At 35.6% G+C, this 25,076-nt stretch overlaps 1 protein-coding gene across 1 annotated transcript in view; it reads right to left on the bottom strand.

The window, feature by feature from the left end:
• Positions 1–25,076, bottom strand: part of PLXDC2 (plexin domain containing 2) — a 253,379-nt gene that overhangs the window by 14,517 nt on the left and 213,786 nt on the right. The window contains exons 10-13 of the mRNA XM_068212586.1: positions 19,013–19,073; positions 15,957–16,110; positions 14,584–14,622; positions 1,493–1,653 (exon numbers count right to left, since the gene is read on the bottom strand). Coding sequence (XP_068068687.1) covers positions 1,493–1,653; positions 14,584–14,622; positions 15,957–16,110; positions 19,013–19,073 — 415 coding nt within the window. The remainder of the gene's footprint in view (positions 1–1,492; positions 1,654–14,583; positions 14,623–15,956; positions 16,111–19,012; positions 19,074–25,076) is intronic.

Below are 25,076 nucleotides of genomic sequence, written 5' to 3'. Positions count from 1 at the left end.
AAAATGTGTATTGTAATTTGGAATTCTTCTCTTCTTAAAAAGTAGTGTTGCCATTTACTGAGCCTTTTCTATCACATTATGACAGATAAGAAACTGGTTTTTAGTGGAGTGAAAGAAGAGAAATTCAATCCATATAAATTTAATCTGTGTGTGAAAAAAAGAAAGGGACAAACCTTCTCTTTCATACAAGGACTTAAGTGGAATTTTGTTTGTCTATATCAACAGTGAACTGGCTTGAATTGCTGCATAAACATGAGAGAAAAATATGTGTTATTATATGGATTCTGCACAGTTACATTACTAGAACAGGAATAGTGATAAACAATTCATTCTGATTTCTGTCACTACTATTCTATCTAAGAAGAATATTATAATATGATGTTAAAGATGAATCATTCTGTTCATGTTCATGTCTCACTTCAATTCTCATTGCTGTCACTAAGAATAAATGTCTACATCTTCCTGGTCCAGGCTTTTACCTAAGCAATCCCTAACGTATGTCCCTAGTGACACTTCCAGTGGTTTTGCATCTTCACTGTTGTCCAATAGTACATGTCTGTGCTCTTCATAGTAAGGGAATACCACAAGTAGGGGTTATGTACAGTCAACTCTTTCTTTCATGTTCAGCAAATCTATACTTATCACAAGGCAGAGGAATGTTGCTGAGCTAAAAAAAAGAAACCACAAGGAGGTGTAGGTATTCATGAGTTTTTGTAGACACAAAAGCCTATGGAGAATTTTCCTTTCTCATATTTTTGTCTATAGCAGAACTGAATGTCAGAACTGCTGACTAAATGTCAGCATTTGCAATGTAGGTAGCTGCACCTAAGGTAGCTATCTGTATCTGAGGGAGAAAAATGTCAATTTATCTAATCCTAAAGGGGATGTCTTAAATAGGTAAGATGAATCATGGTCTAAAAGAGTCTGTTTCTCTCTACACTAATAGAAAGAGCAGAAGAAATGATAGATGTTAAAAATTAGGTGAAAATAATATTTTCCACACTCTGGACAAAGTGTAAAATGATTCATTTAAATGATATAAGAAATAGCTAATGCAATATTCCAGCTAAAAACTTACTAGAAGTCAGCTGTTCTGTAGAATTAAGAATGAATAAATTTTTCTTCTTCCCATAGGAAAATTATAAAAAAATTATACATCCTGAAATAAAATGATAGTGCATAGAAAGGTAATGGAAAAATGCTGTTGTGAGGAAAATGAAGGACAGGAAAGAGAAGTAGTGTGGTGTCTGACATATATCTCTATGTCCCATATACTAGTAAAAGAAGTAATAGCAATGGTAGCTAAAGGACCGTAGTGACAAACATGCTAAGAACAAAACAATATCCCCTGCTAGAAGAGCTCCTTTTCTTCAAAGATTGTGCCATGAACACAAACATGCTTTTTGATTCAGTTAAGAAAGATTTATTCTGGAGACTCCAAATACCCTAGCCAAGAGACAGGACTAGTGACGCAGTGTTGCTCTTGTCTTACCTCTATAAAGAAGAGACTAGCTGCTGACGTTGGATGATGATACATGTAGACGGTCACGAGGATGGCTGCAGCCACAACGAGGACCAGGACTAGAATGCCGACAATTAACCCGGCATGAAGCGTTCCCCCTTTCTTCTCCGCCGCACTGTCATCTGTTGAAGCTGCACAATGCACAAAGAGCACACTTAGCACAGTAACTTATGCCTTAACCATTCCATTACACAGATGACAACTGAGCATTTGATTTTTCTGTGTTACATGTACCTCATTTTCTACAGCCCAAATTGGAAAAAAAAATATTAGATGTCTCTTTTCTACCACCGGGTACTCTCATAATCCTAATGTTTTACTGCTTCTAATTCAATAAATTATATTAACATCCTTTCTTTTGAACTTAAAATGGACAGTCTGAAGTTCCTAATTGCCTTTATAATAAATTTTGCTTTTATTGTCTTATAAAATTGTTGCAATTGTCCCACAGAGAAAAAGGTACTAATTGAATAAATTTTGAACATTTAATTTTTAAATGTTTCAGTTGAGACATGCCCCAAACCTTTTTGAGGTCTAGGTATTAGACACATTCTGAAAGCCTTATTCATTAGCTTGTAGAAGAGTTTGAATCTGCTTTTTGCAACTGAATCAGACAGCCAAAAGTGCAACAGATGGATGCAAATATCCTGCAACATTTTGATCTTGGTCTGAATGGAACACTCGTCATACCAAAGTATTAAAGAAGACCATTCATTTACTAAACTTGATACCAAGAAGCCACTCACGTTATGCTACTGTCAGGATAAAAGAGGGTTGTCTGTGTCACAAGCAACTTGTCAGCAGTGCTTCTAAAATAAGTGACTGAAAGCCTTTCAACAATAGTGTAACCTCTGGGGGAAAAGTTTCTCAATATATCAACCAACACCTGTAGAACCGGTCATTCTTCATCATACTCTTGCATACAAGAATTGCTCTTCTGCCCACTTCTGCAGGCAAAAGAGCCATTCAGAAGTCCTAGGTTTAAGAAACACCAGTAGAGCACTGGTAATTTGACTTCACAAACTTCCATCATTCTCCTAAATGTTCTTCACCCAAAGGGTTCCTGGGCACCTGAGGGAGGTGGTCACAGCACCAAGCCTGACAGAGTACAAGAAGCATTTGGACAGTGCTCTCAGGCACATGGTGTGACTCTTGGGGGTGGTTCAGTGCAGGGTCAGGAGTTGGACTCTGTGATCTTTGTGGATTCCTTCCAACTCTGCATATTCTGTGAGTTTGTGTGATATTCCCACTGCTTTCTGTTTTTCTGCAAACTCTTCTAATCACTTTCATGCGTTACTCCATACGACACCTGTCTGGTCTTGCTTATGAGAAATTTTCTTTCAGGTCCACTTTTAAATTTCCTCTCACCATGCTTGTTTGGCAAGCGGACTATAATGAAAATCATTGGTATCTGCAACCATCCTTTTTGCTGTGCCATCCCCTTGAAATATTTGTTTGGTTGTCTTGGTGTGCTATGTTCTCTGAGGTCAGGGACTCCCTTATATTTGTTCTTTGAAGATAGATATGTGTTATGAGTATCACTTCAAACAAATCACTATAATTGTTATTAATAAGAACAACAACAACAATAGCAACATGGTCTTTTACCATTCATCTGATTGGAGTTGAACACTCCACGCTAAAGTTAAAATTGAGAATTGTAAAAATATAGAAGAAAGGCATATTGATGCAGGTAGTGGTAAATGTCTTACATAAGGGGCAATAAAAGGAAAGAGGAACAGTTAATCTGAGTATTACAACCTACATCCATGTATGGTAGTATGTTTCTCACCAGACCAAGGAAGGCTGCATGGTTTGCCACCCAGCAGATTGCACAGCATCATTGGAACAAAAGGGAGAAAAGGAAAATGAAGATGCATTATCTTAGCCAAGACATATATCTGACTATTACTCCATGCATCTCTGGGGATAGAGAAGGGATTCATGTACATATCCCTTTTGTCCATATTTCCTCAATCTTGATTCAGGACAGCCAAAACTCCACAGTGTTGCTGTGTTCTGTCCCCATAAAGTCAGTGACACTTTGTGGAGTAAGGAACTGAGTAACAGAATCAGAGGATGAAGAAAAAGATCCCAATACATTGGGAAGCTAAACTAGCATGTGGGAAACATTAATGATATTAATAAAAAAATGCAAGCGTGACACCCACTCTGGTAGAGCCTAATCATGCAGGTATAATTCTTTTTAAAAGTTCTTGAGTATCTGCTCACACATGAACTTCAGTTGTAATTGTACTGATTTTGGACATGAATTTTGAGTTTATGTATGAACAGGATCCAAGAACCAGGTCTCTCCCTGCCTAAATCCTACAAAAGGATTTACTTTGCTTTCTTAGAGCTTAGTTCACACAAAATGTATAGGAGTTTTGAAACAGAAAAGTAGTGTCAGCCTTATTTTATTTTATTTTACTTTATTTTATTTTATTTTACTTTATTTTATTTTATTTTATTTTATTTTATTTTATTTTATTTTATTTATTTTATTTTATTTTATTTTATTTATCACAGTACATATAGTGAAAATTTCCAGGCAATTCTTTATACTGAAGTGAAGGAAAGGAGATATTACCTAGAATCTGGAAGTTCTATTTTTCAAATTTTCAAAATTGTCTCCTAAAGCGCCATTAAAATATTTCCTGCTAGTTAGAGCACTATATAAAGAAGGATGCAAGATTCATGGAGAAGACAGGAAAGAAAGGTGACCCAAAAAAAGATGTCTCTTATTTTCAGACGGTAGAATCTTTTGCTTGACATAGCCATCAATATTCATTTCATCTGAGAACAGACAAATGTATAGAAACACCAGTCTTAGTTTCTGTTCATTCACTGTAACAATATTTAGTACTTGTATATATATTTCAAATTGCCATGAAAATGGACATTAGGTAACTGAAAGGGCATCAGAAAATGCCTGCTTGATTGTACCTCCTCTTGGTTGGACTGTTAATTCCCACTGGTGAACAGTTTGTTCTGAGTCACCCTACTGAGAAGTAACTGCTCCCTCAAAGGAGCACAGGATTCGTAGCTTGTCTCATAATTATATTTTTGACAGTTTCATACTCTTTACTTCAATGTCACATTTGTGCATCAAAAACTACTTTGTCACTTGTACCCATTTTCAGGCCAATTTGCACTAAACAAGCAATTTATTGTTACTATGTCATGGTTGAAGGCATAACATCACATTCTGCATTTTAAAAAATGCTGGACTTCAGCAAAGGTCCTAACCACTCTGTAAAGGTCATCAGTTTAATCCCTTTTGATCTGATATTTTCTCAGCTTTTAGCATCCAGCTTTGCAAACTAGAACACAGTCTCATTGAAACAACACAGGTGTCAACTGCCTGCCCAGATTTCTGCTAGTCAAGGGTGGAGCACTGTGTGGACATCAGTGCAGCGATGAGAATGCCAAATGCAAAAACATAATGAAACAAAAGAAATGCTTTCCTTAAATTACAGTAAGTTTAAGTAACTTGTAATTTCCATAATGGAAATTCAGTCCATTGACCCCAGGGCTCAAATACACATGAGAAAAGGATTTCACTCTCTTTGCATTGAGACAATAAACACTGTTGTCAACACTGAAAATATTCTTTGCTGCAAAATCAACTGTCAGTTCTTTTAAAAAACCACCAAGGGAAATAGATAAAAAAACATGGACTTGGAAACTTTTTCAGGTATAGAAATCTTACTAAGATTATCACAGAATGTCTGTTGTTCCAGGCAAGGCTAAGCCCATGGAAGGCTATTTGTTTTATGACCAATTCTTTTCCAAAAGGAGTTTTCTCTATGGAGCTTTTCCCTGATTTTCCTTTTATTATGCTCAAGAAGCAATTGTTACATATAATATACTCTGTATTTATAATGTCTTCTCAAACTCTTAAATGCTTTAAACTTTTAAGCCAAAGGAGCCTGTTAATATCCCCAAGGTCAGTCTACTTCTCATTAGGTGCTGCATGACTGGATAGAAAGAGCAAGTAGCATTTTTTCCCTAATATAAAGGCATAGAATCCAAACAAGAAATAGATGGAATGTTTAAAAAAATAAAAGTGAAAACACAATAAAAATGTTATTATTGTTTCCATTAGAAACACATAAACACGATAAAGTCTTTGATTTAAAATAACTGTTATGTCTCCAGTTACTCTTGGGCTAGCTTCTTTTGAAGTAGGAAAAAAAATAAACTTCAAGGAATGAAAATTGAAAAGCTTGTTTTGCCAAGGCACACAGGACTGTGATGCTGACTTTAACAGAACAAAAGTGTCTACAAACTGAGACTGCTTTTTAGAGTTTACAAACTGCTACTTGCTGTTTGTAAACACATTGAGGGTACATTGCCAACATTATTTTTCTCATAACTGCATATTAACCCTTGAGGTTTGCAAAATAATGAAATACATTGTTTTATATTATCTAATTTTAAAGTTTACAAAAAGTTTCTACTGTGATAGTCTTATAGAGGAGAAAACAAAACTGTGATAGATACATTTATACCTCTTATGATATGAGATGCAAAAGAGTTTAATTTCCAGAGATTACTATCTCTGTCTGTGAGAAGAGAGATACAAAATATTTTACAGGAAAACTGTGGAAAAATGGATGAACTTCTGTTACTTCCTGGCTAGAAAATTTCCTTTATACAAAGTGATGTGGAAGAAAAGGTGAATGACAGACAAAAATGTAGAATTTCATTGCAGACTTAGAAAATAAAATTTTGCTTTTCCCTCCAAAAGCCATGGCATTCCTTTTTGCTCTTGCATTTTGATCAGATGGTAAAAGACCATCTGGAAAAAAACCATTGGATTTAAACCTCCAATTCAAACTCACTTATATGCACATGAATCATTAAGGGATAAAACACAATACTTTATTTGACCCTCCTGACTGACACTCAAAGCCAGGGAAATAGATGATTTAAATAGCAGCAATCAGCCTGAAGATGATAACTCAGTTCTAAGCTTGGCTCTTTTCTCCCCTCTTTTTACTTGAAGAATGCATTTTCTCCTTTTTGGTCATGCAAAAGAGCAGAAACCTTCTCTTGCTGCATGTTCTGGGGCAACTACAGATCAAGTTCACTCACCAGCTCTCCACTCTATTGCATATATAATTTCTTGCCTGGAAACTGTATCACTCCTGTTTGCATGACTGTGGGTTTGATTTAGGCTTCTGCCAAGAGAGAGGACATAATGTTTAAGACAGCTGAGCACACAGGCTTACAGGTACAGTGAGCTCAATAGAGCCACCAGATTTTTCCCCTCTTCTGGGCCTCCATTTACATCTGGAATGTGAATCTACCAGGAGACTCGCTGCTTTATGGGGCAGGTATGTGGTTCTTCACACACAAGATTTTTCCCTGTATAAGATTTTTGAAAATACGTTTAATGACTTGTGGGAGGCAATAAGGGAATGTGCAGTTGGAAGGATTCTCCAGAGACTGAAGGGAATCCCCACAAAAATTTTCTCTCTACCTCTTTTAGGAACAGCATGCTCTGGAGCTCTCTACTTATTCACAGTAATGGAGTGTTATTTTCTTGATTTGTGGGTTCAATCCCTTAGCATTTGTTAACATTTTGAGGTTAAGCCATTGCTTTACTTGGTTTCAAGTTATGGCTCAGCTAATGCTTTAAAAATTGATTTTCAATTGCATGTAAGAAATGAAAGGTGGTCTCTGAGTGAGAATATTATGAAGTATAACACACAAAATCAGAATTCAGTATCTGGCTTTGCTATCAATTTTCTGTAGGACCCAAGGCAACTCAGTAAGTCTCTCCAAGACTGATCAACTGCTTAGTGTAATAAATTGATGAGAGTTCATTACAATCAAATCCCTCTGTTTATAGGATGACAGTACTCTAAATATGTTAGCTAAGGGCTTTCATTCTTCTGCTCTAAAATATCACCTAATGCTACAGCAGTTGTCATCTGTATTAACTTTAGTTTGAGCCGGTTGAGACCATGTAAGCCATTACAATACTTAGTAGCATCAAACAGTTGTCCTCGTGAAGCCAAGTAAGTACCACAAAGGACCACACCATTTGCCTGTAAAAGCAGCTGACTCAAATTCAGATGACCAAAAAAGTTTGCTATTTATAAGAATTTCAATTCTGTCACCCCATTGAAAGCTACTGAAAACAAACACAAGACAATAAGGTAAAGCAGGCTGTTCCTCTATAATGCTATGTCTAATGCTTGTAGAGCTACTCACCACAGTGCCCACACTACATCTCTGGGACACAGAACAACATCAGGTATTTCAACTTCAATGCAAAATGTACAACTATATGAGCCTTCCTTCACCTGATCTTCATTTTTGCCATTCTTTACAGTGACCCATGCACACCGATGTCAAAGACGAGTGAACAGTTTAGAGAAGATTGGAGAAGGCTACTAACTGCAAAACTGGCTTTAACTCCATGTAGAGTAGGAAGTTAGAGACAGAAGACCACAGGATCTTTGTGTGCCCTAGCAGCAGTCACACTGCCATAGCACTGTGACAGCAACAGGAGCAGATGATATAACATTAAGGAAAGCAGGCTTTTCTTAAAAGTTTATCCAGTTTTTTCCATGTAGTACTCCTTAAGATCTGCACTTAGAGCTACATGGGGCTTTCCCATTAACCGTTTTATCTGGTACAAAGTCAGCAAAATGTAAATGTGTGACTAACAAAGTCAGCTGTGTGCCTTTACAACAAAGTCATGACAACTTTAAGAGTAGAATACCATACATCATTTTCGATCTATCTCAGAAAACTGAAGAGAAACAAAACTAGTATGCTCAACTTCAATATAAGTTGAAGTGCCTACATACAGCTCTTCTGTTTTTTTAACATCACACTTCTTCGATGTGATATATAACACTTAATATGATGAAAAATGTCCTTTTTTGCTCAAGGAGAAAGTGATATTTTATTTCTAGGGGTTATTTGCATGCCAGTGTCATGACTTTGGAAAATCTCTGCCATTATTTGATTGGATTCATGGGGTTTTTATATATCTTGTGATAATATCTGTAATAAGATGATGACAACACAACTGGGATGAAGTGGAGATGCAAGATTTCTGGAAAAGGCACAAATGTCTTGTTATAAGAAACATTTAAGTACAGTTCAAAGTACCATGAAGCAAGTGGAAAAATAACAGTTTATTTATGCCACCAATATGAATAAAAATTATTGATGCAATATTTTATTTTTTTAACCAGTATGAATGAGTCCAGAACTTTTCATCAGTACTGGCTTTAAGAAACAAGCATGTAGCCCACTGGCCACTGCATATAGTATGTAAGATATATTTCTTCCTGTGCCTGATGCATGAGGAAGTTTGGAATATTTATATAAGAGGCTATTGCTTTTCCAAGCTTGTGTTCTTGGTTTTGGCTCAATTTCAGTAAGACATCTGCTATCAGATATGAATGTAATACCATACTGAACCCCAGCAAAACTGTATAGGCTTTCCTTAAATCACAAGTTTTCCTGGGAAGAAAGAGCTTGAATTACACTTGGTCCATCATTTCATGTTTCATACAGTAACATACTATGGTAGATCCCACACTTTTTCCTAAAATCTCTGCTTTCCTATTCTGAGTGTTACAGCTGAATTTGCAGAAAGCAGGGACCAGCATTTAGGGAATTGAGTTTGGTCTAAAGTTCAACTTTGATCACACCAAAGACAACAAGAGAGATTTCTAATTTATCTCAAGACCTGTCTCTAACTTGAACTGAGAAGAGGCTGCTGAGAAATGAAAGAGGAGAAATAGCTTGGAAAAGCTCAGAGAGAAATAGAGAGTAAAATGGGGAGATGTATCAGCATTTCTTAACCTATAATCGGAAGTGTGAAATCAAATACAGGAACAATCCTTGATTTATTTGAGTTATATTTTATTTGCTCCTTTTGGAATTTCTTACTACCTAAATAAAAGAAAAAAGGTAAAAAATCAGACAGCCTCTGTTTACAGAGCTCTTTCTGGATTATCTGATAATGAAGGTGATTAATTTTTCTTGAATCTACCTATCTTCATATTTTTATCCTATGAGTACATTTCTATCCATCACCACCTATTCCACTTCATTCTGGTCTGACACTTTTCTCTTTTTTCTTCTATTTGCAAGACTATTGATAGAAACCATTTCAAAACTGCTCTTTGTTAAGATTTTATTTATACAAATACAGCACATGGCACAGCACAGATAAAGTAAACTTTATGACCAGTTTTCTTCAGGGAAATCCTCGCTTCACTAATTGTGTGAACCCTGCAATGTTAGGGGAACACTGGCATTTTTGAGTAAGAGGAACATACAGAAGTAAACATATAATTACATAGCCCATTACCTCATTGCAACAGGATTTTTTGCAATAGTGATATAAACCTTAAATCCTCTTTTTTTTTTTTCATGAGAAAAGACTGGAAGAAAAAGTCTGACTCTTGGCCTGCAGGTTTCTGAACAGGAATGGAAACAAAACTCATGACCTAGGACAACCAGAAGAGAATTAATTTAAGGAAACCTTGGGTACCTACAAGATGCCCACTCTTAGTATGTAATTTAGATTTTACTTTGTATTAGTAGAGTTAGGCACCCCACACAGTAACATATTCCAGCCCGGGCACTTCTTTTAGCATGACATTTAATTACTTTCTCTTGCCTACTGCTTGCCATTGGCTAGGAGAAAGGCCTAAAAGAACAGCTTGTGGATTCCTGGCTAACACCAGATGAGATGAAGCCTCTGAAATATCATTTCCTGTGGCTAAGTTAAGTTTTGGCAGTAAAAAAAAGCTACACCTTGTCAATCTTATCTTATATGAAGTCTAATTTAAAAGAATTTTAAGCCCGCACAAAGGTTATGTTTATAATTTTATAATTTATTGTGCTTTACTTTAAAATTGGGAAAGATTCAGCTAATTCATAGTCACTTATTAAGCTGAGTCACTTGGTTTTGGACTGTGTGGTCATAATAACTTCCTCTATGACAAAAATATTTGTGTTGCCTGAAAGGCTGGTTTATTTCTTTGGTGAAATATATCTAATTTTCTGAATCATGTAGCAACTTAAGATATTAGAAAGAAAAAAGTTCTATGACTCTTATCAGGTGTTAACTGGTGTTTTATGTCTTGCAGCTGGAGTTCACTGTACACAAGAAAAAAAGGACTACCATTTCTCTATAATTGAAATTAGGAAGACCGATGACTAATGGAAGCTAGTTTCCAGACATAGGACACTGTTGGAAACAAGAGTCTTGGGTAAGTTTATCACCGTATATAAAGCATATAAAAGTACTTTTTTTCAAAAACTTTGTCATCATTTTGCTCATTTCTAACTAAGTTTCCTAATCTCTCAAAATCAAATTAACTCACTGTAGCACAAGTGTCAATCCTGTTAGTACATTCCTGTTAGTTGCATCCAGACCATCTTCGAAAATGTCCAGATGAGAGTGAAAAAAACAATATATTGACATTTCCTAGAACTACATATGTCGGGATGAACTTGTTAACAAATAAATAAAACAGGTTTTTTTCCTCAAACGGGTTTTTTTGTTTTGTTTTGTTTTGTTTTTTCACAGCTTTCCTTTTTTTGGAACAGAAATTTCTGTACACCTTGATGAATGAAAAGTGTAGCATTTTCCTGATATCTGCTGTCCAAAAATGACTTCTCTTTCAAGTTTTAAAGCTGAAGGACTGTGGGGGATTCATAGCAATCTAATCATCACAACAAAGTGTCTAAAAAGGTCAAATAAAATGTCTAGATATGCTGGCCAATCATCTAAATCATCCACCAGAGATTTCTCAACAAGAAAATATTGCATTACAGGATGGCCATGGCCAATTGCTCACAGTTTATAAGAAAAATTAGGCTTTTAAACTGTTTAGTCAGTTGTGTTAAATTTTAAGAAAATAAAAAAAACAACTGAATCTGAAATTAATAACAAAAATATTGTATATTTTTAGTGCTGGACATCTTTTAGAATTTATAAAATGCTTGTCATCTTAAGGAGAACTAAGATATAACAAAAATTTTGATGGCATGCCACCTATATTTTAAAACGGTCTAGGCATGTATGTAATAGGTATCTGTCATGTCTGTAAAGAGGGCAGGCAGAAGAAACAAAACCAAGCAAATTTGAAATGTACATTAAGATATGTAACAAAATTGTGGGTAGATTACAGTATAGTTGCAAAAGATTTTCTCATATAATTAAAAAGGTCAAAGCAGTGTAACTAGAATAAAAAAAAATGAATTTATAACAATTTATAAGTTTATAATATTTGGTTTCAAAAGTTCTAGACAGGTGAGATGTAGAATTTCTATGGAATCCTTTTAATCTACTTAACCAGATATTGACTGCTATCACCCAAGGAAACATCAAACTATAGGCAATCATTGATCCAATACAGCTTTGGTTTTCCATTATAAAGGGTTCCCTTTCATTTGAGTTTTAAAGAATTTAGTGTGAGAAAGTAAAGACCCTGTATTCATGACCTGGAATAATCTACTCTTTATGAAAGGCTGACAAACCACAGAGAATCAAAGAGTGTGCCTGCGGCTACAGAGGTTTTATCTGAGTCTAATCTAGGGGACACTAGAAAATTCAATGCATAATTGAAGATTCATCAAAAAGAACCTCTCAGATTAAAAGTAACATTTACTGTGTGAATGAGAAGTCCTGGAGTGTTGCTTTGCTTTTGTGTTGTTTGAAGTAATTTTTTTTTTTTTAAATTTCAAGAATAAAATGAAAGCTCAAGGAAAATGAATACTTGCATCAGGTGTTGGTTTGTTCTACTAAAATGCAGCAGCTTTCTCTGTGGAAATGAACTTTCTACATATAACCAATGCATCAAACCCTACACCTCACCTACCAAGTAGGCCACAGACATCTATAATTTGCTCTAGGATTGAACACTTTTACACAGTTTTCCTTTTCAGATCTTGGGCACAGAATAAACAAGTGAAAAACCAATCCTGCTGCAATTCCCAAACTGAAAGAAACATGGATGTGTTTTCTAAACACCACTTTTGGAATAATTTTTAATGTAACAGCATACAATTTTGAGCTGTGTATGAGATGCTCATGATGAAGAGCTGCCTGAGTCAGCTGTTTCTGGGTCAGCCTCCTGCCACGGAGCACTGGCTCACAGGGCAGAGTGTGGGCACTTTTCAGCCAGGAATACACCTCCAGTTCAGTGCAGACACGGAACAGGAAAATGAAGTGCTGACTTGACCTCTAAGAGCACTGAAGCACTTTTCACAATAAAATAAGAAACAATTTGATTTCAAGAGAGAAATAAAGTTTAAGGGATATTTACATAGGAAGAATGCTTAAAACTACCACATTGAGTTTACAGATCACTTTATTCCAAGGGATCACTTATGCATCAAAGCTATATCAAAAAACACCACTGCCAACAAATGGACAATTTAATGCCCAATACAGCAAGTGACCAGCCATGCTGTGGTTGGTGACAGCAAAATGACAGAGGCAAGGAAGAGGATGACAACTGCCCACCATGCAGTGAACAGATCTCTAGTTTGAGGGAAGGAGAAAATGGCTGAATATGACTGAAAAACAAATGACAGGAAAAGAGACCAACAAACTAAGTGGTATCTGCACTCTGTGTTTTTTCAAAACTTGAATAACTCTCTGTGAGGGTCCTGAGAAGCTGCTATATCTCAGCTGTTCTGGACTGCTGTATGTGGGACCTCTGCCCATGATGTTGGGGTCTTCATGTAAGCTCAGGTCCAAACCTAAGCTATGCTGCAGATGAACCTATATTCAATCCCATCCCTGATCTTGTGTCCTGGACCAGCACTAAAGATATCTCGTCTCCATTCACATTCCATGGAATGTGCCTCCACAATGGGCCTTGGAACTGTTCATCTTTTTGCTGTTGCAGAATTCCTGTGCAGACGTGGTTCATCATCTCACCTTCTCTAGGACCACTGATGGGAGATGCTTCCTCTGGTCCTTTGCTGAGCTGTCTGTTGGCAGCTGTGCCACTTTGCTGCGTCGCTGCTCCCTTCTTCACCAGCCTGGCTTCCTGCCTTATCCCTGGGTCTGCCTCATTGCTGCAGACTCAGCTGATGGTCACTAGACCAGGGCTGATCCCTGTTGCTTCCCTGAGCTGCTGGACTCGCGCTGTGCTCTGTGCCTGCTGCCACACTTGGCTACCTGTACCCTTGACGCATGAGAGAAACTTCACGCTCTCTGCTTGGAAAGGCAATCAGAGCCAATAATATTCCCCTTAATATCAGTGGAAATTTGATTTATTTAAATTTGCTCAGCAAATCTTCCTCTGCTTTGATAACCATTCTGAAGCCTTCAGAAATGAACCCAGATCTTCCTTTTCATCTCAGCTAGCCCTACTTTGGCAATGAACACAGGCACAGGTGATGTCTAACAACTCAGTCCTATTCTAGTAGGGAAATTCTTATCCACTTCAAAGGGAGAAGGAAAAACCACAGGTCTCAGTCCTTGAACTCACAAAGATGATGACAAAAGTAGTCCCCTGCAGAGCCTCATTTAACAGGAGCCTTTATGGCAAGGTGATCTTATTAACTTGCACATGGAGAATGTGCAGGATCTCTGCTAGTACAGACATAGATATAAAACGGGTATGCTTATTAACAAAATGCCATGTAATGATTCACTACTATGAATGACTTTTTAGCATAATATTATTATTTAGAACTAGCACTATATATTCTCTTAAAACAGTTAAATAAAACTGCATTATTATAGTCAATAACTGTATTAATACTGCATTACTAGTCAATAACTGTATTAATACAATTAAAATTTACTTAATATGTCCATAATTGAACAAGCTCTTTAATTATAGAATGCTAAAGAGAATTGTAAATATTTAGTTTCTTAAGCAGTTCCTAAGCTTATTTGCCCTACTTATCTTCCACACACATTCCACAGGGATGCTGGAGTCTCTTAAGAGTCTGGTAAAAACTATTTCTACAATCAGATTTTGATTAATAAAGTTCAGTGGAGTATAATTTGACAAAATTATGACACTATTTGCAGACATAAAAATATCTCTTACCTCCATTATCTTTTAGGTGCAGTGCTATCTTGGTGTCATCTGTAAAAGAAATTAAAAGTTAGTTGAAGGAAAAAAGCATTTTTCTAGGTCATGAATAACTTAAACAACAAATTTCTAGTGATAAAAACATTCCACAACAAGAAAATTATTAGGTACTCAACTCAATGAGAACTAGATTATGGTTTTTCTTGCACTGAGCACTATACTTTCTTACCACTAAAAAAAAAAAAAAAAAAAAATTTATGAGTGGTAAAGTATTCAGGAGGATTCAAAACACTAGGAAATATGGGTATGAGAGTCTGTCTCATAATGTTTATAAATAATTATTATATGAATTTTTCACATGTTCACACATAGCTTGAGCATTCTATCATATTAAAGACTGTATGAACCAACATATGTCAATAAAGTAAGACAATTACTTAGGTTTTTTTTTGAAGAATCTTGGAAAAGTCGACTAATACTAAACCCTATTTACTTCCATATTCCGCTTTTTCTTGTCAATTTTAATGAACAGCATGCCAGACAATATTCCTTTTAATGCAATTCAAATGCTGCACTGGCAGTTTCTAAACTTTTATTGTTTTAAACTAACCAGCCTTTCTTATAAGTAGATTCCCACTTTGAAACGCCTTCAGCTCAGATTTTCCTGTCACAGGCTACTTGGAAAATCAATTTCAACAACCACACACACACACACACACATATTTTATAGATTTTACTTGATTAATCTGAATTAGCTTTCTTGCCCAGAAGAATTTCCTCCAAAAGCAGGAAAGCAGGATATCCCAAGCTCAGAAAGGTAAGGTTTAAGCAGCCATTGGTATGAGGATGAGAACTGACCCACCACTGCTTACCCAGTTAATTCAGTTCAGAAGCCTAGAGAAACTACTTCACAACAGTGAGCACTACATGAAAACAACAGTGTCAGCTGTCTGAAAAAAGGTAAACAGGCATATTTCAAAGAGGTTTTTTTTTTTTCTGGATTATTTATAATTTTCACCTGGCTAAATAGAATCCATAAAAGAATTACTAATTCTCTGATGGGAATTTCTTCTAGATTTAGCAAGGACCTTTACTAATACTATATCAGCAGGTTTTGGACTACTGCCTGAATGTAAAGGAACAAGAAAAAGGCACTGTAACCTCAAGTTCTCATGAAGTCTTCCTAACTTGTCCTTGCTTCTCCATCAGCATCCTCCCCTCGAGCCTTCATCCCCTTTTCACCTTACTGGTGCAAGAGGGAGCAATTTAAAAGCAAGTGCCTTGAATGCAATTCCCATCTCCTTCTGCTGCCCCAGAAGGAAATAAATTTCTTTCTGAGTTGTAAATTGCTTTTATTCAAGTGTAAAAATGCAGTGTATACATGTCACCTTCTGTGGGCAGGCTGGTTGGAAGGTGGGAAGTGGTGGATCCTCTGGTGGTTGTTAAAACTCTGAACCTTGTGGTGGTTGGCAGAAGGGTGGTGGTGGAGTACAGAGGTGTTTCAGTTGTGTCTATATTCTTCTCACAAATCTTATCCTTTGACTGTTGGGAAACAACAGAAACAAGGAAGAGAAAATTAATTCTCAGTGGAAACTGTCAAGAATGAAGAATTTAATCACAGAAAAGTTGCTGTGATGAAAAGAGTGAAAATAGACACTCTAGATAAAGAAATTCCAAAAGCTTTTTAGTTTTTTTTCCCTTTTCCCCTTTCAAGTCTCTGTGCAGCATTGAGCAACATATATTTTTTTCATTTATGTGCAAATATTGCAACTCTTAATTGTTAATTACAAAGTCACCCCCGATCATCAAACGTGTTATTTCCCTCGATCAGAATTTAACATTTAAGTTTATAATTCAGATTTTCACTTTTCTGTTATGAAAGCTCACTGCCATAAATCCAGATGACATAAAATATGTTAAAAAAGATATGTGGGAATTAAATAGTAGCGCTTCATAGTGAACAATGTGTAGTTAACTGTGGCATTTAATTAGGCTTTACATGTAATTATCACAAGTGGTTACACATAGATGTGTAAAATGTGTGCACGTATTCAGCCTATAGAATATGTATTTACTACAATAAATCAATCCATTCACTATATGCTTATTAATTCAACATAATATTAAAATGTAATATATTATTTGTATATATTAAAACATTATATATATATATATATATATATACACATATATACACACAACATAATCATAAAATATAAGCAATAATAATAATAAAATTATTATAATATATTAGCACACTATAAATAAAATTCACCATCATATAATAATTTAATATTTATTTGCATTGGCAAATATTTTGATATCAATATAGAGTCCATTTGCTCTTTTTTTTCCCTCCCAAGTTCTGGACATTTTTAAAATTCTGAAGATGCAATGAATAATTGCTTTTATGGTTCACACAGTTTTGCAGGAAAATACACCCAATGATCTTTCAGCAAATATGGGAACTGCACCTAACTCCTGCTGTCCCCATTCATTTCATTGGGAAGTGGAGTCATGCAAACCTTTATTTTATTTTATTGAGATCTAGCTGTAAAAACCCAGTGGGCATTGTCTTTCTTTTAATATTCACAGATATTTTATCATTCTTTTTTTTACTTGAAACTATTTATTACATTACAGAAATATCTCAGTATTTGCAGGATAATTATTCTTTACGTTTCTTTGTATTTTTCTTAAAAATACTGTTAATTTCACTGATGTAATTTAGTTAAAATTTAGCTCAAAATCTATATTAAAAACAAAGAAACCTTATTATGAGAATCCTCGTTATTTATCCTCTTGAGTGAAGCATCTAAATGAACCATTGTGGGCTAATTATTGATCCTTCCTGGAACTCTAACAGTCAGCTCAGGCATAGTTCTGGAAGATGCCAAGCAAGCTGTTGCATCTACTCCAAAGAGCCTATAAGCTCGACAGTCAACTGCCACCAAGTAGCCCAAATCAGTGCAAATTAAACTATTAATTTCTCAGATACACTTAGTGTATCAATAATTTCCTCTCAGATCATGCACTAAACCTTGGAGCACATGCTGGACTGAAACAAAAAAGGAGAAGCAGAAGGTAATGTTAATGTCCTGGAGAGAAAAGTTTTTTGATATCTTAATTTGTAAGCACAATTGAGTCCTAGCTAATTATAAACTGGATTAAAGCATACAAGGGTTGTGCATCAAAATAACACATGTTCCCAGTAACTTTTATCTTATGTTCTCGAAAAGGTTGCCCTGCACAGACAACAAATATCTCAGAAATTTTGCTTTCAAATCAGCTGGTGACAAACTGCAAAGCTGAAGCTTCAAGGCCATGTAATAAGGCAGTATGTAGGTTGCAGTTATCTTGCAATTACAGTTATAAAAAAAAAAAAATTCTTCCATTAATATGGATTTATAGCATTTCTTCTCTTTGTTTCTACTGAAAGTAAAACAGAATGTGCTTTTCTCACTAGACAGCTGGGGCTATGTTTTGCCCTGGGTTTCACCTGACATTTCAGAAGGCCTATGTTGCTGAAACTCATGAGGATATTTAGCTTATTCAGCAAAAATGGAAAAATAACTGCTTTTTTTATGGCCCCCAGAAGATTAAAAGTGCCATAAATTGATTTGCTCCTGTTACCACAATCCCAACATGGGAAAAAAACCCCAAACAAATGGAAAATGAAAAAAAATTCCAAACCTCAAGCCCAAAATGCTTGTAAAGGATCTTTTTAAACTGGAAAGTCATCATCAGTCATCATCATCATCATCTTTATAAATGTTTATTGAAAATTAACTTCTCTGGTCTAGGAGTACCCCAGATAACTTTCAGAGGAGGGTTATGGTCCCTGTTTGACAGCCCACCACTACCACAGTCAGATATCATTTTCATCCTCTCACTGCATCTCCATGAATACAAATGCCATGTAGGCTAGTTGTGTGAGGGCTTTTAAATTTTTATTTCAATTATTATTTTTATTTTATCTCTTTGAATGCATCGGTGTAAATTCTTCTATACAAAATGTTTTGGCCAGATTTCACAACCAAAATGCAATGTCTGTTTTTCACTTGAGGCTACTCTTGCAAAGGGTTTTCTGAAATAAGGAACATCACAGTTTCTTCCTCTTTTCTGGTAAAAGTCAGAGATCTAAAAGAAAATCAGCACAGGGACACTTTTTTGGAGTAACTTTTCTGTTTTTTGGGGTTTTGTTTAATTAAAGTAGTTTCCCAAAGATAAAATTTTAATTTTTGTCCATTTTATTCCCTCAAATGGGGAGCGAAACTCCTCAGATTGTTCTTTTTTGTTATGCCTTATGGGATTTCCCCTGAATGACAAATATAGTATGTCTCTGGCCTTGAAACCATGCTTTATGATCTGAATAATTTAAACGAAAACATCATAACTACATAAATTGCCTCTGATGGGCTGAGGATGTAAACTACTCACATACCTCTTCAGGGCAGCCACTGTCTACCCAATCTTGCCGGTGACGATCAAATCCACTGGAGCATCTTTAAATGATGAAATAGATAGAAGTTGTCCAGATGGAAATAGGAGGAAAAAAAGAATAAAGGAAGAAAGAGGAACAGAACAGAGAGAGTGACAGAAAGAATAAGTAAGTGATGTGATTTTAAATCCACATGTTTTATATGGTATCATTTTTATTCAAGATGCTTTTGCTTACAATTTGAGTCTCTCCTTTAATCCACTTCAGTGAAAGGTGTTTCAATGATGAGACTTTATTTTAGTTTTTAAAATTTATTTATAATTTTTAAATAGAAATATCTCCCTACCACTGGATAACTATTCTTAAGATGTCACTGACCCATTTTTAAGTTTGATGTCAACCATATCGATGTAAATTAGTTTAATTATTATTGTCCAGACTTAGCCAGGAAAATTTAATCCCACAAAGGATGCAGTGAACCAGCCACTGGGTTTATGAGGCCAAGTGCTCAGAGACATTAAGATGCACATATAGCCATTTGATCAATGTTCACAGCTCCTCTGAACACTCCTCGTGACAAATAGAGAACCCTGTACAGCTGCTTCTACCTCCTCACTAAATGCAGAAAACTTATATTGCATGCATATTTCTTATCAAATTAGGTGAGTTTAATAACCTGTTGCAATATCCTTTCTCTTTTACTGTATGTAACAAACAAATTTTTAAGAAACTTGTAACACTTTAATGTAATGATTCCCCTGGAAATCCCCATCTCTCAAGAGTATTATCTGTGAGTGTAGAGTAAGTTTGTGTTGCCTAGACAACAGGTAGCATCACAAACAGAAAACATTATTAAAATGGCAAGCAAATAACTAAACCACAGTGTTCAGCTTTGAAGGAGATTCTTGCCAGCTAGGATGCTTTTATTTTGGAGGTTTTTTTTTTTTTGGTTTCTGCATTCATTTTCTGGAGTATTTTGTTATGAGACAGGGTGATGTCATTTGGCACCCATGGTCATAACTTACCTGAATGTATTAAAAACAACTTTTTGCTGTCTTTTAGTGAGACTAGGCAGGCAAATAAGGCCACTGTTATGGTTAGCTGTATTTGAGGGTCCTTTTTTGTTTACAAAGAATTGAAAGATAACAAGACATGTCAAGTACTACCTACTTCAAATAAGGGAACAGTTCATTTGGAAGAATGGAACACTGTAATTATTTTTATAGTAGGAGAGGATGTTACAAGAAGACGTAAACAATGTTAACAACACACTTGGGGTATGAAAAATCTCCATATAATTATTCTGAGCAGAATCTTCAATGTCTTTGAGAAAAGATTTTGAGAAAAATGTTCATTCTCTTGTTATACCTGCATTGCATACCACATTTCATCATTTGCAATATTACTGAAAGAAATACCACAACACTAACAGGTGCCAATTTTCACACACTCTATATATAGCAACTGGCTTCTCCAAAAACCCATTGCCTTTAAGAGAGAAGTGTTCAAATCAGAAATGTATTTCAGAGAAATACATTTATTATATCTCCTTCCCAATGCATGAGGCCTCTAACATAGGAAGGACATTGATGTGCTGTAGCAGTCCAGAGGAGAGCCACAAAGTTGATCACAGGGCTGGAACACCTCTCTTATGAAGACAGGCTAAGAGAATTGGGGTTGCTCAGCCTGGAAAAGAGAATGCTCCAGGAAAACCCTATACAGGCTTTCCACACTTAAAGGGAGCTTATAAGAAAGATGGAGAGAGACCTTTTATCAAAGTCTGTAGTGACAGAACATGGGTAAAGGGTTTTAAATTGAAAGAGAATAGACTAATATTGGAAGTAAGGAAGAAGATTTTCAGTGATGCTGGTGAGTCACTAGAATAGACTGTTAAGAGAAATCATGAATGTCCCATTGTTGGAAGTGCTCAAGGTCTGGTTGGATGGGGCTATGTGCAGCCTTGCATCTACTGCAAGATGTTTCTGCCCATGTCAGTGCGGCTGCACAGAATAATCTTTAAAGGTCCCTTCCAACCCAAATCACTCTATGAATAAAGACCACTTGAAAAGTGCTTTCTTGCTGAAGTGTGAATGAATCAGTACTATGTTGGGAGCTCCGTGCTACTTCTCCATCTTTATGGTGTTCTGTCTCTGTGAATATTTGAAAGAACAAGAAAAACTTTACTAAGTAGAAAGAAATGTTAACATGGTATTCCAGGTATGAATAAAATGGGTTTTTTTCAGTCTCCCCTACACTTCTTTAAAATTTGAAGATCTTCATTAGCAACTTCTGTGCCCATCTCTAAGCAGGACTGGACCGACTTTTCAGATGTACTGAATACTCATAAATCCATTACATTTTATTCATACTGCTCTGGCTCAAATGGTTTTGAGGATATTCAGTACATCAGAAAACCAAGCCAAATATTTAGACATGAAATTGAGCCACTCCATAAATTCCTCCACTTGAGGCAGTTACTGCTGTTGCATATCTATGCTAATTCAACCCAGTGTACTTAGAGCTAGTAGGGATTAAACAAACCTAGATTTTATCTTATATCTAAATGGTGTCAAATTTAAGGCTCCAAAGATTCAATTAATAAAAATGTATCCCAGGTGCACTCACAGCTCTTAAGTCTTTTCTCACAAACTAATGAATTACAGGGGTGAGTGACATTTCTGGGGTTAATTTTTTTCACCAGGAATTAACCAACCACCAAAAATTGAATATAACACTCAAGGACTTGGAATGGCTCTTTCAAACATGTGAGGCAGTCTTGAGAAGACTCTGCCTTAAAAAAAGTACATTAAACCCTGGGCACTGTTTATTTAACATTTTCCATTGATGCATAGTGAGTCCAAACAATATTATCAGAAAGCAGCTTTATCAGGAATGAGATAGTCTCCTGGCAAACCTGTTTGTGAACTTCCTTTGCGGCATATATCACTTCACGTCAGCCATAGAAGCTACTATTGTTGCTGCCTTGTTGAGTTAGAGTTCTGGAAACTGTCATTTCAGTGCAGCACCCGCTTTACTGACTGCATTTTTAAGACCTTATTTTAGTGGCATGGTGATAATTCCCTGTTGCCATTAAAACATTGCAGCAGATTTGATTTGCTGCACTGTTTATGCCATCTGTCAACACGGCTATTTTATAACTTCATTTTCAAGTGATGACCGAAGTCAGCTCCTAGGAAAGCAATAATAAAGATGTTGTAGGAAATGGAAATAGGGACAGTTATGAAATGCAAAGATTTTCAGGATTTGTGTGGAACTCTGGAGTACTGGTTCAGGGGGGAAAGGGAAAATGTATGTCTCTACACATATAGCTACTAATGCAGCTCAACTAATGGCACAACTAATGCAGCTCAGTCTGAGTAACAAGAAAGCTGTCAGAATCCATTCAGTGAACTGTATGTAGCCAGAAAGGAGTTGAAGATGCCATCCTATTTACCAAATGCCATTTACCTATATTTGGCAGAGAATATTTGAATGACAAGAAATGTCCACTCAGTGCAGGACATGAAATGTTTTGCTCCTTTTCTTAAAGAGTGTTCAATGAAGATTAATGATGATGATGGTGATAATGATAATAATAATAATAAATGAGATAACCTGAATACAGAAAAGTCATCAAGGTTTAACATGTAAAAGCTAGAAATAATGCAGAATTATTGGGAAGAAAAGGGGCAAAGTCTTTATGGAAAAACCTTTTCACCAGGTTGAGCTGGAGTATGGCAATTAAAAGCATTGAAATGCACAGCACATGTAATTTAAACCAATAATTTCCTAGTATTTTTGGCTCTCTGAGAGCATGTAAAGAGCAAATTTTTTGGAAATGAAAGGCATTCCAGAAATCTGAAATGATTTTGTAAATACCATGTCATGATTTAGCTCAGTTAAAAGGTTTATTAACTCAGCTAAATAAAAGGTTAATCTGGAAAATTAAATAGAAAACTGAAGAGGCAGAACTCTTTTCTGAATTCAACCATTAAGGAAGGACCATCACATTATGAAAGGATTAAGACAGTTGCTAGGATGTTTGAATTACTAAAAGAAGAATTAGAACATTTTAAAGTGGAATTTCTTTCCAAGATGCGATAGAAAGAAAAAATAAAAATAAAAATAAAAATAATATTTAAAAAATACTGGAACATTTTGTCTGTCCAAATGAAAAATAACTCTAATTATAAAGTGATTTTTGGAGTGAAAAAATGTTTATCTTTGTGTTGGTCTGGTTTTGCCTCCCTTTACCACAGAGCAGGCTCCAGTTTGGTTCCTTCACCCTTCAAATATCACTTTCTTGCCACACCGTGCTGTCTGGGAAAAGACTGAATTTTCCTTCCTTTGTTATTTTCCTCTTTCAAATGCAGAACTTAATCACAGCTTAAAATGCTTATGAAGTTCATGTGAAGCATCACTGTGAGTGACTATGGTATGCATTTGTAAGATATTTGAATAGCATTGGTGCTTATCACTTAGCTCAGTACTCCTAAGCATATATCTGAATTCTAGCATAAATATGTTCTCTGTATTTATCCTTTACTTAAATATTGCTTAATTAAACTGTACTTCGGAATAGGAGGACAATTTGATTAGTCAGAAGAGGATTTGCTCCCATCTTGCTGTTGTAAAATAAAAATAGCTGATTAGCTGAATACAAGGATTTTAAACTAAAATCAGGCTACACAGTTCTAATGTTTATGAAAAATTTGAATGTTACAAAGGTATAATTAATAGTTGATGCAACACTGAATTACACTGTTTTAACATTGTGCACTGCTCAAAATTTAAAACATTCAGTTAATGATAAGGATGTTCAGAGTGGAACAAAGTTCAGCAGTCAATCTTCAGCCTGACAATTGTTCCACAATTTTATGGGATGGAAATCTTGGAAAACTATAGCTACATGTTTTGTAAAATACTCCTGAAATATCAAGTAAACATAGAAGTAAAAGATGTTAAAACCCAAGCTGTTATTTTACAGAAAACGACTGAACATGCATAAGCCTCAATATTTGTAACTCTGACACAACATTTGAATAGGCAGTAGAAAATAAAGACTCCCATAGGGAATTCTTTCTGTTGAAAGAGGCTAAGAATAAAAGTGAGATAAAATACGTAAGTTTTATTTTCAATTTCCACTAGAAAGAAGAAGATCAAATTGTGGTTAAAGTGAGACTTGGACGAGTTCTGATTAAAGAAGAATAGGAGGATATTTTCTATAAACTTAATGTCAGTTACAACAATAAAGGAAACATGCTGAAAAGCAGAAAAGAATAAAAAATATGCTTTTTTTCAAGGCTCTGCTTTGAACAGTTAGAAGGAAAAAGATAGTGTAAGAGGAGGACCCTAGAGTCAAATTTATGGGATGATGGTACCGGAATTTCCAATGGAATCAGCAGAAATTTATATCAAATGTGTTCTCTGGGAAGGAGCCACACTGAGATTAGTCCCTCATACCAGATTACAGTTGCCACTGCTTTGATTTTGTGAATTTGTACCTGCACAAAGTGGGTATAATAGCAACAGAAGTTAGCAGAGAATTCTGATCTGTTGGCATTGCTACATGTTTGGCACACAAGTAATTTCTCAAGGTTTGATGCAAACAGCTCTGAAATACTACTGGATGTAATTTACATTCTGGTTAGTGATCCTAAAAAGCACAGTTTAGCTCTTCTTTCTAACACGATTGTCTGAACTATTTTCTATCTTTGAATATGCAGCTGACACTCTCTCAGATTTACAGTTAGTGCTGCATATCCAATGATTTAGTCTCATTTTTAAAATAAAAATATGAAAGTCACCTTTGGAGAAAATGTTTCTTTTTCCACTTTAGAGATAAGGAAACAGAACATAGGAGACATGGAATGATCAGCTGAGATAACACAGACTTTGTAACAGAACCTAGAATTAAGCCCAGATTTTCTGAAAAGCAGATGAGCATGCACTATTTCACAGCTTCTGTGTTTCCCATAGTACTCCCAGACCTATGAATGGTAGAACTGGGAAATAAACTGAAAAACATCAAGACTCAGGTGATGTGTATCAAGGCACAGATCTCATT

The sequence above is a fragment of the Anomalospiza imberbis genome, chromosome 1 (assembly GCF_031753505.1).
Source record: "Anomalospiza imberbis isolate Cuckoo-Finch-1a 21T00152 chromosome 1, ASM3175350v1, whole genome shotgun sequence".
NCBI lineage: Eukaryota > Metazoa > Chordata > Aves > Passeriformes > Viduidae > Anomalospiza > Anomalospiza imberbis.
Note: the sequence above shows the minus strand (reverse complement) of the source record. Positions and strands in the feature narration are given on the sequence as shown.